The sequence below is a fragment of the Thalassophryne amazonica genome, chromosome 18 (assembly GCF_902500255.1).
Source record: "Thalassophryne amazonica chromosome 18, fThaAma1.1, whole genome shotgun sequence".
Lineage (NCBI taxonomy): Eukaryota > Metazoa > Chordata > Actinopteri > Batrachoidiformes > Batrachoididae > Thalassophryne > Thalassophryne amazonica.
The window spans coordinates 31,624,977-31,641,928 of record NC_047120.1 but is presented as its reverse complement, the minus strand read 5'-3'; the positions used below and the strand labels follow the sequence as shown (position 1 = coordinate 31,641,928).

General features: G+C 41.6%; 1 protein-coding gene across 1 annotated transcript in view; it reads right to left on the bottom strand.

The window, feature by feature from the left end:
• Positions 1-16,952, bottom strand: part of nrxn1a (neurexin 1a) — a 172,533-nt gene that overhangs the window by 151,673 nt on the left and 3,908 nt on the right. Inside the window, 2 exon segments of the mRNA XM_034194510.1 lie at positions 400-429; positions 1,108-1,125. Coding sequence (XP_034050401.1) covers positions 400-429; positions 1,108-1,125 — 48 coding nt within the window.

Here is a 16,952-nt window from a genome sequence, read left to right as displayed (position 1 = left end):
GGCCCTTAGCCCCATGTCCATGACCCGAAGCTCTGACATAAAGCCACGGCTACCTACACCCTCCTACGCCAGCCGCCATGATTATATACCTCAGCAGAAGTTGTTCTCAGGCTCATCAGTCTCTTTAAGAACAAAAATGACCATCGTTTTTTAATTGCTCCTTATTGATTCCACAAAAAGCACTTAGGGAATCCAAAATGTTTTTTTTACGTGTCCAAATGGTGCCATTTAAAAGGAAATCTCAACTACAGAACCACTGACCTTCGTTCAGTGCCTAGAGAGACAACTTCCTCCTGTGCCAAGTGGTGATTAAAGGGGGTGGAGGGATGTGGGGGTGAGGAAGAAGGAGGTGATGGTATAGCAGAGGACAACAGGAAGTGAAGTAAGAGGAGGCCATACCTTGGTCGCCAATCATCAGGTGTGCCAGACCTTAAAGGAAGACAAGAGCACAGTCAGCACAGCAAAGGATCATGTGGCGTGACGTGTGTGTGCGTCTGCATGTGTGCAAGCATTCTTGTATAAGTGTATGTGTGTATTTGTTTTGCGTGTGTTACAGCTACTTTGTCAATGACATGCTGCAGTTGTGTGTCTGTGTGCGTCTGTATGTGTGTGTGGAGGAGTTCTGCATATTATATCAAATGTCTAGAAAAACTCACTTTGAAGACACTTATTCTCGCCAGGGATCCCACGCACAAACATGCACGCTGGCACCAACGAGTTATTTTATGTGCGCGTGTGTGTAACCGTCTACATAACCTTGAGGGAACAGCCACTTTAGATGTTCGCACACGCAATATAGTACTTACCAGATGTCAGCAACCAAACTCTACATACCCACACAGACCAACACTTACACATATGCTGCCGGCTACACTGTGTGTCCACAATAGGAGGTGCGATCAAAACAGACTGGAAATAACGGCTCAACGTGACATGCAAAAGATGAAAATGACGACAGAGTACATGGAGGAGAGCGACAATAAAGACTCAACAATATATGTAATTATAAAATAAAAAACGTGGAAAAGAGAGAAAAGCAGATAGACAGATAAATAGATAGATAGATGAGGAGGAGAAGGACAAAAGTGAGCGAGAAAAGCGACCTACCTGGAGTGTAGCTGTGCTCTGGGCAGGTGTCACGGCCGGGCGAGGAGAGAGAGAGACAGACATTCATTAACATGCATGCTCAGCCCTTTGGTTACATGGCTACTTACTGTACATGCACACCTGTCCCGTGTTACCGTGGCAACAGACATGCAAGTCCACGCAAACATCACAATGGACACCATGCTGTGTTGGAAGCTCAAAGAACAGGAAGTTATCATAATGTGCATTAAACACACACACACAAATCCAAGCACCCTCTCTCACTATGGCTGCACACACACACGCACACACACACACGCACACAAGAGAGTGGGAGGTGTGGGTGAAGATATACATTCCTACCTGTAGGTTTGGATTCAAGAGCCATTTACCCCCAGAACTTACCTTGCAGCTGCCTCCTCTCCCCAGAGTCCCTCCCCCACCCCGATAGATAGCGATGCAGCACACATGCACACACACACACACACACACACGCTTTCTCACACACTTTCACACATACACACCTGCAACAATGAACTATGGCATGAAATAGCAGGGAAACATGTAGAGATGGGTTAGCAGTGCAAGAAGACAAGTGGCATGCACGGTTCAATACTGGGACATTGTGAGTGGTTTTGTGTGTGTGTGTGTGTGTGTGTGTGTGTGTGTGTGTGTGTGTGTGTGTGTGTGTGTGTGTGTGTGCACGCACGCACTGAGCTGTACTTGTCTTGAGTGTTTTCTTCCCTCTGCCCTTGTGCTAGCAGCATGGCAGAAACAGGTGGAGCCATTAGCATGCTAACAGCAATTTGCCCTCAAGGACAATGTAAGCCAGGCCAGGCCTAACAAGCCGGGTTCACCGTGCCTTCACTGCAGGGCAGAATTCCTCTCACAGTAATTACACTTATGCATAACCCTGCCCGGAATCTACTCACTACAGGTGCAGCTTGTGGGACAGTTATCTGTTTCACAAACAAGTGCAAAAATTGATCTGGTTTGAAAACTTCCTCAGAATGGTGTCAAAAACAGAATATACTGGAGGTTTGAAAATCAAAAAAAAAGAAAAGAAAAGAATGTACAGTACTGTGCAAAAATCGTAGGTGTGAATTTTTGTTTTACTAATTGGAAGGCATAATGAAAAGCTTTGCTGATTTTGTGATTACCTGTTGACATCACCTGCTTGAACTAGTATCATAATTTTTTTTTTACCTCATCACCAGCCCTAAACTGCCTTGTCACGGTTAGGGTTAGACGGCCCATCAAGAAAATCTACTACATTTTGTGATAGTATCATGATCTAACACCATGAGACTGGGCTATGATGAACCTTACACTTACAAGAAATATGCAATTGAAAATTTAGCTAAGAAAGGAATAAGGCATTAAACATCCACTAAACTTTCAAAATAGGAATGATATAATGTAGGTCTACATTGTAATTGTCCACATGTTACAGGTAAATTGGTGACAGGACATGGTATATACTTTTGAATAAACCGGTTTATATCAATCCTGCATCAGTGTTAGAAGTTAGAGCTGCATAGTTTGTTTTACTGAGAATGTGGCGCATGGTACAACAATGCCTATGGAAATGTAATAAAATCACAGCAATATGTTGAAAGAAGTAGAACTAAGTCCTCTATGTTGGCCCTAAGACCCACTGATGCTGGAACTTATCCATGGATTGCATAGTGTTAAGCGGATGAGAGTCTACGACTCTTTCTGGACAGAAAGGCAGTTTGACACAGGCTACTTCCCCAGATAAGATAGGTACCCATTTAGAGCTGGGTTGACCAAGACAATGCAGTTGACAAGCCCACCGACAGGTGGCATGACCAGAAATCAAACCCAGGTCTACATATTGGTAGACTACCTCCCTAGCACATTAAGCTAAAGTCATCATAAAAAATGCAGTAGTACTTTAAAAAAATACACTGCGTTAACTACAATATTACACAATGTTAACTGTATTATATGGTATGAGTACAATTTATGTTGTAAGCACTCATACATTTTGATAACTACACTACGCAGTTTTTGGTTGGAGTTATTTTAGAGTACTGCAGGAGCCCTTGTGGTACCTACATTGTTCCTTTGGACATGGCTACAGGTACGAAAGTTGTAGTTGCAGCTGAGTGGTGTCCAAAAAATGAGGTGGGCTTCATAGATAATTGGCAAAGCTTCTGGGGAAAACCTGGTCTTGTTAGGAAAGACGGCATCCATCCCACTTTGGATGGAGCAGCTCTCATTTCTAGAAATCTGGCCAATTTTCTTAAATCCTCCAAACCGTGACTATCCAGGGTTGGGACCAGGAAGCAGAGTTGTAGTCTTACACACCTCTCTGCAGCTTCTCTCCCCCTGCCATCCCCTCATTACCCCATCCCCGTAGAGACGGTGCCTGCTCCCAGACCACCAACAACCAGTAAAAACCTATTTAAGCATAAAAATTCAAAAAGAAAGACTAATATAGCACCTTCAACTGCACCACAGACTAAAACAGTTAAATGTGGTCTATTAAACATTAGATCTCTCTCTTCTAAGTCCCTGTTAGTAAATGATATAATAATTGATCAACATATTGATTTATTCTGCCTTACAGAAACCTGGTTACAGCAGGATGAATATGTTAGTTTAAATGAGTCAACACCCCCGAGTCACACTAACTGCCAGAACGCTCGTAGCACAGGCCGAGGCGGAGGATTAGCAGCAATCTTCCACTCCAGCTTATTAATTAATCAAAAAACCAGACAGAGCTTTAATTCATTTGAAAGCTTGTCTCTTAGTCTTGTCCATCCAAATTGGAAGTCCCAAAAAACAGTTTTATTTGTTGTTATCTATCGTCCTCCTGGTCGTTACTGTGAGTTTCTCTGTGAATTTTCGGACCTTTTGTCTGACTTAGTGCTTAGCTCAGATAAGATAATTATAGTGGGCGATTTTAACATCCACACAGATGCTGAGAATGACAGCCTCAACACTGCATTTAATCTATTGTTAGACTCGATTGGCTTTGCTCAAAATGTAAATGAGTCCACCCACCACTTTAATCATACCTTAGATCTTGTTCTGACTTATGGTATGGAAATTGAAGACTTAACAGTATTCCCTGAAAAACCCTTCTGTCTGATCATTTCTTAACAACATTTACATTTACTCTGATGGACTACCCAGCAGTGGGGAATAAGTTTCATTACAGTAGAAGTCTTTCAGAAAGCGCTGTAACTAGGTTTAAGGATATGATTCCTTCTTAATGTTCTCCAATGCCATATACCAACACAGGGCAGAGTAGCTACCTAAACTCTGTGAGTGAGATAGATTATCTCGTCAATAGTTTTATATCCTCATTGAGGACAACTTTGGATGCTGTAGCTCCTCTGAAAAAGAGAGCCTTAAATCAGAAGTGCCTGACTCCGTGGTATAACTCACAAACTCACAGCTTAAAGCAGATAACCCATAAGTTGGAGAGGAAATGGTGTCTCACTAATTTAGAAGATCTTCACTTAGCCTGGAAAAAGAGTCTGTTGCTCTATAAAAAAAAGCCCTCCGTAAAGCCAGGACATCTTACTACTCATCACTAACTGAAGAAAATAAGAACAACCCCAGGTTTCTTTTCAGCACTGTAGCAAGGCTGACAAAGAGTCAGAGCTCTATTGAGCTGAGTATTCCTTTAACTTTAACTAGTAATGACTTCATGACTTTCTTTGCTAATAAAATTTTAACTATTAGAGAAAAAATTACTCATAACCATCCCAAAGACATATCGTTCTCTTTGGCTGCTTTCAGTGATGCCGGTATTTGGTTAGACTCTTTCTCTCCGATTGTTCTGTCTGAGTTATTTTCATTAGTTACTTCCTCCAAACCATCAACATGTCTATTAGACCCCATTCCTACCAGGCTGCTCAAGGAAGCCCTACCATTAATTAATGCTTCAATCTTAAATATGATCAATCTGTCTTTATTAATTGGCTATGTACCACAGGCTTTTAAGGTGGCAGTAATTAAACCATTACTTAAAAAGCCATCACTTGACCCAGCTATCTTAGCTAATTATAGGCCAATCTCCAACCTTAGAGCATGCCATAGGTATTAAAGGCACTGCGCTGCGGTGGTTTGAATTCATATTTATCTAATAGATTACAAGTTGTTCATGTAAATTGGGAATCTTCTTCACAGACTAAGGTTAATTATGGAGTTCCACAAGGTTCTGTGCTAGGACCAATTTTATTCACTTTATACATGCTTCCCTTAGGCAGTATTATTAGACAGCATTGCTTAAATTTTCATTGTTACGCAGATGATACTCAGCTTTATCTATCCATGAAGCCAGAGGACACACACCAATTAGCTAAACTGGAGGATTGTCTTACAGACATAAAGACATGGATGACCTCTAATTTCCTGCTTTTAAACTCAGATAAAACTGAAGTTATTGTACTTGGCCCCACAAATCTTAGAAACATGGTGTCTAACCAGATCCTTACTCTGGATGGCATTACCCTGACCTCTAGTAATACTGTGAGAAATCTTGGAGTCATTTTTGATCAGGATATGTCATTCAATGCGCATATTAAACAAATATGTAGGACTGCTTTTTTGCATTTGCGCAATATCTCTAAAATTAGAAAGGTCTTGTCTCAGAGTGATGCTGAAAAACTAATTCATGCATTTATTTCCTCTAGGCTGGACTATTGTAATTCATTATTATCAGGTTGTCCTAAAAGTTCCCTGAAAAAGCCTTCAGTTAATTCAAAATGCTGCAGCTAGAGTACTGACAGGGACTAGAAGGAGAGAGCATATCTCACCCATATTGGCCTCTCTTCATTGGCTTCCTGTTAATTCTAGAATAGAATTTAAAATTCTTCTTCTTACTTATAAGGTTTTGAATAATCAGGTCCCATCTTATCTTAGGGACCTCATAGTACCATATCACCCCAATAGAGCGCTTCGCTCTCAGACTGCAGGCTTACTTGTAGTTCTTAGGGTTTGTAAGAGTAGAATGGGAGGCAGAGCCTTCAGCTTTCAGGCTCCTCTCCTCTGGAACCAGCTCCCAATTCGGATCAGGGAGACAGACACCCTCTCTACTTTTAAGATTAGGCTTAAAACTTTCCTTTTTGCTAAAGCTTATAGTTAGGGCTGGATCGGGTGACCCTGAACCATCCCTTAGTTATGCTGCTATAGACTTAGACTGCTGGGGGTTCCCATGATGCACTGAGTGTTTCTTTCTCTTTTTGCTCTGTATGCACCACTCTGCATTTAATCATTAGTGATTGATCTCTGCTCCCCTCCACAGCATGTCTTTTTCCTGCTTCTCTCCCTCAGCCCCAACCAGTCCCAGCAGAAGACTGCCCCTCCCTGAGCCTGGTTCTGCTGGAGGTTTCTTCCTGTTAAAAGGGAGTTTTTCCTTCCCACTGTCGCCAAGTGCTTGCTCACAGGGGGTGATTTTGACAGTTGGGGTTTTTCTGTAATTATTGTATGGCTTTGCCTTGCAATATGAAGCGCCTTGGGGCAACTGTTTGTTGTGATTTGGCGCTATATAAATGAAATTGATTTGATTTGATTTGATCCCATATAGTCGTGGCTTCAGGTATTTTTAAACTATATATAGTTTAAAAATAAACTATGTCACAGCTGCTCAGACTGTTGGGGTACTGCTCAGTACAACAGCTGCACATACGTGGAAATACTGTCTACCTGTAGCCATGTGAATTTCCTTTTCAACAATTTGTGGAAGGAGGGCTTTTTCTCAGGCAGTCAGTTTGTCAAATTTGTACAGAGCACTTAGAGGCTTGATCAAAGTTTTTTTTTTTTAAATAAACTTGTTCTTTCGAGGATGGAGTCACTGTTTTTAACAGCATGGGTTTGCAACTGCTGAGTGCTCCTACACTGCTTGATTACGATCACCAATTTTGATTTAAACCTTGTCAAACAACTTGAGTGCTACCTCTGGGTTAGAGTGCATTAGCTTCCTGTAACAGTTAACACAAATATCTGTTGTGATAATGTGTCAGATTTTTGATTTTCTTTACCTTTAAGCCTGAATTCCTTTGGGTGAACCTCCCCTTGGTGTTTTCAGTTCATTCATCATTGATTTGCTTTTGATTTGTAAACTGTTCTATCATTAATTTTTTTGGGGGGGTTCAATGTTTTGTGTTGTCAAGCACTTTGAAATTTCACATGTGAAAGTGCTTTGTAAATAACATCATTGGTGATTTAGTTAATCTGTTTCATAGTAATATCGTGCTTTGTTTTTTAAGATTGTTGCACAGTACTATATCTTGACATTTCCTGTACTGAAGAAAGAAGATGGAGCTTAATTTGCTGCATTGATATGCTATAAACGTAAAAGGACTGCCACAACCAAATTATCACATTTCTGACTACGAACATAGACCTTCACCCCCCAGCACAGAATAAAAATTCACCACAATTTATTTACATTCTGGATTATACAATTGTACACAAAAGCTTCAGTGTGGTTCCTGAGCTCACAATAATCTCACAGTCTGATGATTCCCCATGACTGCTGATGACTGCATGACTGCTCAACTCTTACAAACAACTGTACAGGATAGACTCAGAGTGAACAATTCCATTCCGGAGACATTTAATCACCACCTCACATTATTAGAATCATTTTTAATCTACTTTTTACAGTTAAATGTGGTCAGGGTTTCACCTTAAACTTCGTCAACTTCATGCAGTTCTTCAAATCCATAATCTGCTAACCATCCAGCAGGTGGTAGACACATCTGAGGGATATTCATTAATTCATTCATTTTGTATACCTGCTTACTACAATCAAGGTCCATGGAGTCATAGGGCACATTCATAGCGTGAGAGCCAGGGTACACCATGGAGAGGACGCCAGTCTATCACAAGGCCGCAAATACACAGACAAACTCATTCACACTCGATTGTACACCTGCGGTGAAGTTAAAGTTTCCAATTCACCTAACATGCGTGACTTTGGAAGTGGGACCTGGAGGGAACCCACACAAGCACAGGGAAACATGCAAACTCCACATAGAAAGTACCAGGGGCCTCATGTACAAAGTCTTGTGTGGATTTCCTACTGAAACATGGCGTACGTACACCAAAACCCAGAAATTGGCGTAAGCACAAAAGTACTCAGATGTATCAAAGTGTGCGTATGCATGGATCCACACATGTTCCATTTGTACAACCCACTGAATGTGGAATTGGGCACACATGCACACGCACCATGCGCCTCAATTTCCACACCCCAATTTAAATATGCAAATCCATGTAAATAGGCCCTGGGAGCTGGACATTCCCCTTTGTCAGATCAGTCAACATGAACACAGAAAAGAAAGAGTGTAAGCTACAGATGACGTGGAGACATGCAGGGATAGTTTATTTGGTACCATGTCACATAAACATGAAACCGTAAAAGAGTTAGTGGGAGTGTGTGTGAGGCCGCAACGCTGTGGGCTCAGTGCAGTGCACACACACATCACAACATTGCACACACGGTTATTGACAAATACTGAACAAAGGGGGGCCTGTTAAGAAGCTGTAGTTTCACAAGCACGAAAAAAAACAAACAAAGAAAATAATAATAGCAAAATACATATTTGAATGCACTCATGCCCAAATGTACCCACGCTGGTTTTCATTTGGAACAATTATGCAAATAAACTATTTAATCATCACGCACGTGCCAGACAGGGGCACAAAATGTGGGGTGACATGGGGGGAGGGGGTTCTTTGGAGGGGTTATGGCTAGGGTTAGGGGAAGGCAGACAGTTATATTATGGTTAGGATTAGGTGAAGAGGTTAGGGTTAGAAGAGAAAAATAAAAAAACACGTCATGGAAATGTCACTCATCTCGTGACGGGAACACGAAAAAAAAGGCGTGAGGCTGGGCTGCCCCAACTACGCTGTTAGTCAGGATGAGCGAGTTATGCATTAAACCAGGCCACCTAGCCACAATGTTAGTTAGATGCATTTGCACTTCACATATGATTTGAACACTGATGGAATGAAAATGTTTCCTATTAACAAAAACAAATTCATCATACAGTATGATGGCCCCTAAAATGTCTCTCGCTGCAAATTGCGCTTGAATGTTTGAATGTGATGTACTTGGATGACAGTCGGATGATTGCGTTTCACACAGCTGGCCTGGCTCGGCTCAAGGTTGACTAGCACACTCCTGACCGAACGGCCAGCTCTCGCTGGAATGCCCCTGTTGGCATGGAAGCCAAGGGTGGTCATCACCTGTATGGGCACAGACAACTGCACGCAATTCCAGTAACATTAGTCTTGGTAATCAAAATTGGCTTATGAGCCAATTCTCGTCATTTGCAACTAAATCCTTGCGTTCCCTGAATACACGCTCACATCATAGTGTACCATTTGCAAAGTCCTCTAACAATGCTAACGCAGCCATTGTTAATGCGATTTTGCGCATCAATTTGCGCAGGGGTAGGCAACCTGTTCCAGAAAGAGCCATGAGGGTGCAGGTTTTCTTTGCAGCCACTGAGTCCACCAGGTGATTTCACTGATTAACTGATTCCATCTGCTCAAAGTGATATTAATCAGTAAAATCACCTGGTGGAGTCAGTGGCTGCAAAGAAAACCTGCACCCTCATGGCTCTTTCTGGAACAGGTTGCCTACCCCTGAATTTGCGCATGCTTTTATGTCCACCCATATAATTGCCAGAGCTCTCACGCTTTAAAACAGTCCTGTCAGGTCTCATGCACTCGGTGTGAGACAATATGTTGTAACACTCTCATGCTAATGCATGACATTCCAACAAAATGACCTGCAAGACAAGATTTGGTGGTAAATAACTCCTTGAACATATCTCAACTTGAGAGCTCTGAATTGCAAACATGTGGGTGTGTTAATCAGTCATCAGTGTGTCGCTGATGTGCACATCACTCTGATGACTTGTGTTTTCACACTATTAACAGTGTCCCAGCATCACCTCTACGTGTCAGCAGTGGAACAATAGTTGTAGAAACGTGCGTACGCAGCCAGTATTTTTGCGTGATGCACCGCACATTTCCATGGTCATTTCACTTTTGATACATCTGAACGTTGATGTGAAGACAGACATACGCCACGTTTTTGTGCGTACACATGCTTTGTACATGAGGCCCCAGGTGGGAGTCAATCCTGGTACCTTCTTGCTGTGAGGCAACAGTGCTAACCACAAATCCAACATGCCGCCCCATATGTGGGATATTACACTGCAATATATATATTTTGATTGATGCGGTGTATCATAGTTCACCAAATTTTCCTCCTCTCCCCAACCCCGACTTACAGTTTATAAGGTACTTGTGTAGGCTATTCCAAACTCAAAGAAAGTCAAAGGTTGGACCACATTAGTTTTAGTTTTAAATTATTTCATATTACCTATACAGTGTAGTCAAGGTTTCCTTAAAATTATTAGTCACTCTGTTAAAAATGTAAAAAGTAATGTGTAATAATTAATGTTTTTACTTTTGATTATTTTTATAACAAATGTTTTAAACTCGACATTAAAGCTGAAAAATCTTAAAACTATGAATTTAAGCCTGGCAGCACAATAATGATTATTAAATGATACCTAAAAAAAGATCCTTGTGTTGCTATATTCATTATTTGTCCCATTGTATGACTGACAGCATGTAACGCGCATTTTTGTCTCATACATTTTGCTTCATTGAATGCCTCATTACCGTTTCATAAAAATGCTTCCATAATAAGAGGAAGCAAAATCCGGTAGCTGTAGTGGTCACAGGGACATCTTTATCAGCTGGAGAAGCACTGTCAGATAAAGAATTTTACAAGTTCTTATCATGATTTTTGGCTGGATTGAGTAAAGCATACGTATGCTCACACACTCTGTTAAGCTCCTATAGGCAGCTCTCACTAAGCTCAGCGGAAGTGTTGCCAACTCTTCAGTAAGAGAAGTAGCTATTGGCTGTCCTTCTTTTTCTTTCAGCTGTTCCCGTTAGGGGTCACCACAGCAGATCAATCATTTCCATCGCATCCTGTCCTCTGTATCTTCCTCTGTCACACCAACCACCTGCATGTCCTCTCTCAGCACATGCATAAACCTCCTCTTTGGCCTCCCTCTTCTCCTCCTGCCTGGTGGCTCCATCCTCAGCATCCTTCTCCCTAAATACTCTGTGTCTCTCCTCTGCAAGTCCAAACCATCTCAGTCTCGCCTCTCTGATGTTGTCTTCAAACTGTCCCACCTGAGCTGTCCTTCTGATATGTTCATTCCTAATCTTGGCCATTCTCGTCACTCCCAAAAATAATCTCAACATCTTCAGCTCTGCCACCTCCAGCTCTGCCTCCTGTCTTTTTGTTAGTGCCACCGTCTCTAGGCCGCACAACATAGCTGGTCTTGTAAACTTTCAGGCATCCTTTCACTTTCCAAGATTTTATTAAACAATCTGGTTAGAAACTCCACTGCCATCTCTCCTAGACATTTCCATGCCTCCACTGGAATGTCATCTGGACCAACTGCCTTTCCACTCTTCATAGCTGCCCTCACTTCTTCCTTACTAATCTCTTGTACTTCCTGACTTACTCTCACCACATCATCCAGGCTTTTCTCTCGCTCATTTTCTTCATTCATCAGCTCCTCAAAATATTTCCTTCACCTTCTCAACACACACTCCTCACTTGTCAGCACATTACCATGTGCATCTTTTACCACCCAACCAGCTGCACATCCTTTCCAGCTCTGTCCCTTTGTCTGGCCAATTGGTACAAGTCCTTTTCTCCTTCCTTACTAGCTATTGGCTGTCCTAAAAGTTGCTAAATGATGTCATTGTCTAATTTGCATATTATCTGCATAACATGATGTCATAACAGATGCTGTAGGAAAAAAGAATAATGTCATGGGAGAGATAAAAAAGTGAGTAAAAACATCTAAATAATATTTAGAACTACAAATAAAATTGATTCTTTGTTTCTTTATTTATTTTGCCATTACAATTGGCCATCACTTCTCAAAATAAAATAATAACTTCTCAAGGCCAGGCTGCACAGCAAACGAGGTAAGTAGGCTGACCCAGTCTGAGTGAGGTTTGCGATTCAATGTTCAGATCATTGCAGCAGCAGTAATATAGGTGAGAAACACGTTTTGTTTTAGATCCCGCTCTAAATCTGAGCTCTAAATCATGCGTGAATGATTAATTTGCACTTGGAATGCGGAGGAGTGTAGATGTCCATCCACTCTGCTCCCAGTGCTTTGCAGCTGCCACGGAGCACACTGTGTACTGACCGCTTGTGACTGTTTTGGGGTGGTGGAGACCTCAGGGCAGCACCCGCTGCCACTTGGTGAGAACAGAGACTGTAGATCAATACGCGCTTTCACTTTTGAGCCACCAAGCACCAGAAAACTCTCCAATGATGCCAGAAAAAGTAGCTACATTTGCCGTTAGTTGCTTTTAAGAAAATAAGTCGTCAAAAGGGTTTGGAAAGTCACCAAATTTAGCGAGAAAGTCGCCAACTTGGCAACACTACTCAGCGGTGTGTCAGTGGCTAGTCTGTGGGGCAGGCACAGATATTTCTGTGTCCCGTTGCTTTCCATTTCCTGCTCCGAGAAGAAACACCTGTCTAATTCTAAGTAAACTCTCAAATGGCACAGATCCATTTAGGTGTCATATACAGCAAATAATGAATGTTTTCCATTTATGCACTGCAAAGAATATTTCCAAATGAAAGTATTCTCATGCAAATATTCCCACCACTGCACTCATAAACATTTATTAAAAGTTCTTCGAAATAACTTGAATTAAGACTGCATAGTCACCTGCAGAGAATGTCTGCTCCTCCTCTACATCTTCAAGTGTCCCCCTCCTTTCTGTCCTCTGAGCAACAACATTTTAAGCAATCCCTTTTTTACAAAACTGACCGGTATGTGTGGGATAAAAGTCACCAGATTTGTTGCTAGTCGCAAGACTTTTATTTTTATAGCCACTATGGAAGGTTAACCCACAAAAATACCCACTAAATCTAGCGACGAAGTCACTAAATTGGCAACACTGAGACTGAGACGTCTTAGACTTCTTCTTCTTAGCAGACAAGATGCCGTAGTGCAATTACAATAAAAAAGACCAATCAAAAACAGTCAACTTTGTCTCAATGGCTTTTGGTGGCACACATTCAGAAATATGAACACACAGCAAAATGTAAAACAACAGGCCTAATAACTATTTTACACATTAGATTTTTAAAATTATATCCAAATGTAATCATCAAATATTTTAACAATGAACTTAATTTAATTACGTAACTCCTGTACATATAACTGGTTACTCCAACACTAACTATACATTCAGAGCAACTTTCAGCGGTTGTGATATCGATATTAGATCAGCCGCCTGATTCTGTGGTCAGATGTTTCCTACTGAGCTGCAGCTCTGCAGCCATAAATAACAACAGTACATAGGGCGGGTTTTTAAAAAATAAAGATAAACAGTATAGTAGTACTCAGAAATGTATAAACCACCAGTGAAGGAATGAATTATCTTTTGTTTTTTCCTCCTAGTACACTGAGTTCTCCTCGAGGACAGAGCTGCTTCATTAGCTGAAGAGGTCTGTAATACAAAAAGATGTGCGAACTATGCTTGAGAAAATGTACTGGAGATGCTGCCAACCACAAAAAAACTCATCCGAGGACAGTGTTTTGGGTGATAATGTTTTTGTTAAGTGGGGCTATTTACCGCTGCTCATTTCTGTCTGAAACCTCTGTCGGGGCAATAATAACCTCAAACAACAGGCACAATCCTTTTAATAAAGAGAAACCAATCTAGTAGAAAACGTTTGAAAATTACACTCAAAATGGTGTAATGTGATGCATTCTGGGAGGAAGAGCTCACTGTTATCATTTGGGTGTTTTTACTTGTGCGTGTGTGTTTCATGCAGATGCGCGCGAATTCCTCCGCACGTCTTTTCATGGCAAAAACCCCCGTAACAGTGGAATGTGCCAAAAAAGTGGTATGTCCACCTCTTCTGCTATTTCTGTAGTAGTCAGACGATGTCCCGGATCAACACAGCGTTCAGTTTGGAAATGATCTGGTCGTTTCAGCCTGCCGATCGCCGCTCGGAGCGCGGCGCGCCCTCCGCCATTGTGCGCCGTCTTTAAACCGGTTGTAACACTCCTTAATCTGTGTGATCCCCATAGAATCGTCCCTGAAAGCCGTGTGGATCTTCCGAATGGTTTCCACCTGGCTGTCTCTCACAGTTTCTGGAAAAATTTGATGCAGCAAAGCTCCAAATCGTTCAGACATTTTCCTCACAATAAAAATCCAACGAGGGGGCTGGACCACTGCTCACTCAAAGCCTGCTCACAGGCGAATGACGCAACCGACAGGCGTGAAAAAACTCACGCATGCGTGCGAAGGTTCAAGCTTGTCTGATGCAAGCGCACATGATTCAAATCCATATAGTTTTTGCAAAAAATAAAAAGGTCGGATAGTTTTCTAACAGACCTCGTATAACATGGGTCCCTCCTCTGCACGTCCAAAACATCTCAATCTCACTTCTCTTTGTCTCCAAACTGTCCCACTTTTGCTGTCCCTGTGACATGTTCATTCCTAACCCTGTCCATCCTCCTTAATCCCAAAGAAAACCACAACATCTTCAGCTCTGCCCACCAGCTTGATCTTTTTGTTAGCTCCACTGTGTCTAAGCCATACAACATAGCTGGTCTCACTACTGTCTCATAAGCTTTCCCTTTCCCTTGCCGATAAATCACTCCTGCCACCTTTCTCCACTCACTCCACCCTACCGGCACTCATTTCCCTACCACACTCTTCATTACTTTGGACAGTTTGCCCCAAGTATTTAAAGTCATCTATTTTCACCACCTCTACTCCTTGTAACTACACTATTCCACCGGGCTCCGTCTCATTCACATACAAGTATTCAGTCTTGCTCCTACTGAATTTCATTCCCCTTCTCTCCAGAGCATATCTCCACCTGTTCAGGATAGTCTGAACCTGATCTCTACTCTCACTACTGAGCATATCTTCATCTGCAAACATCATAGTCCATGGAAACTCCTCTCTGATCTTGTACATCAACCTGTCCATCACCATTGCAAGCAAGAAAGAGCTCAATCATTGATGAAATCCCACATCACCCATGCTCATAAAAATCAGAACATGTATACTTCTTTTCCATTCCTTGGGCATCCTCTCACTTTCCTAGATTTTTTTGAATAATCTGACTAAAAACTCTACGGCCATTCCTCTGAAACATATCCCTATTTCCACTGGTATGCCAATCTGGACAAACTAGCTTTCCACTCCTCATAGTTGTCCACATGCCATAGACCTTTTGATACTTCTTGATACTTTCTCCACATCATCCTACCTTTTCTCTCTCATTTTCTTCATTCATCAGCTCCTCAAAATTCTCCCTCCACCTTCTCAACACACTCTTCTCACTTGTGAGTACATTGATAGTCCTTTTGTCCTGCCTTAGTATTCAACTTCACGTACAGCTCGCTACATGCCTTTTCCTTAGCCTGTGCCACTTCTCTCTTCACCTCACTCTGCATCTCCTTGTACTCGTCTACTTTCGTCATCTCTCTGACTATCCCAATTCTTTTTCACAACCTCTTTCTCCTTATACTTTTCTGAACATCTTTATTCCACCACCTTGTCTCCTTGTCTTCCTTACTCTGTATGGATGTCACACCCATTATCTTCCTAGCTGTCTCTGTCACCACCTGTGCAGTAGTTTTCCCAGTTATAGAAAATTACTTCATCTTCATTCTGCGGCTGTCTCACGTGCTCCATGAATTTCTTACAACAATCTTTCTCCTTCAGTTACCACCATCCGGCCCTTAGTTCAGCTTTCACTTGCTTTCTCTTATTCACCTCAAAGATTATTCTACAAACCACCATCTGATACTTTCTAGCTATGCTGTCCCATGTCACCACCTTACAGTATGTAGTTCCTATGAGGTTGCATCTCCTGCAAAATATAAGGTAGTCCACTTGTGTGTGCCTTCCTCCACTCTTATACATCACTCTGTGCCCATCCTTCTTCATTCACAAGTATTCACAACAGACATTTCCATCCTTTTTGAAAAATATCCCACCATCTGCCCTTCCACATTCCCATCCATGATACCATATGTACCCATTACTTCCTCATCACCTATTTCCTTCATCAAGATGCCCACTGAATTAAGCTCCAATCATCACTTTTCCATGCTTTGGTGCCAACTGCTACAGTTGGTAATGTATTTTGCAGTCTTTTAACTTTAATTCAAGGGGTTGTCAATTGATTTGGAGAAACTGTGCATAGTGCAACTTTTGTCAGTTGCACCACTAGTCACTGTTTCATGGTAAAGTGGTGCAGAGATAGATTTTCTACAAGAAAACAGATTAAATCTTTGATTGAGTCTCCATTGCAGATTCTGACTAACTGTATCTAAAATGTCATGTCTTCTTTTTGATAAATCCACCTCTTTGCCACTCCACCATGACATAGAAGAACTGGTGATGGAACAGATAAATGTTGCATCATGCAGTTTTGCAAATCACAGCCAGAGAACCCTATAACTCCTTCGGAGTTGGCATGGGTGTCTTGGTGGCTTCCCCCACTAGTCTCCTTGCACACTCACTCAGTTTTTATGAACTGCCTACTCCAAACAGATTTACCATGCAATGCCATACTGCTTATATTTCTTAATGATGATTTATGTAAACAAAGTCAAAGACATATTCAGTGACTTGAAAATGTTCATGTATCCATCCCCTGAATTGCCTACAGAAATCTACCTGCAAGTCATGATTATGAATAACAATAATCCTTCTAAGGACTACTGTCCACTGTCCAAATACTAAAGGACCTAAAGGTCTTTATTTATAGATATTTGTGATCC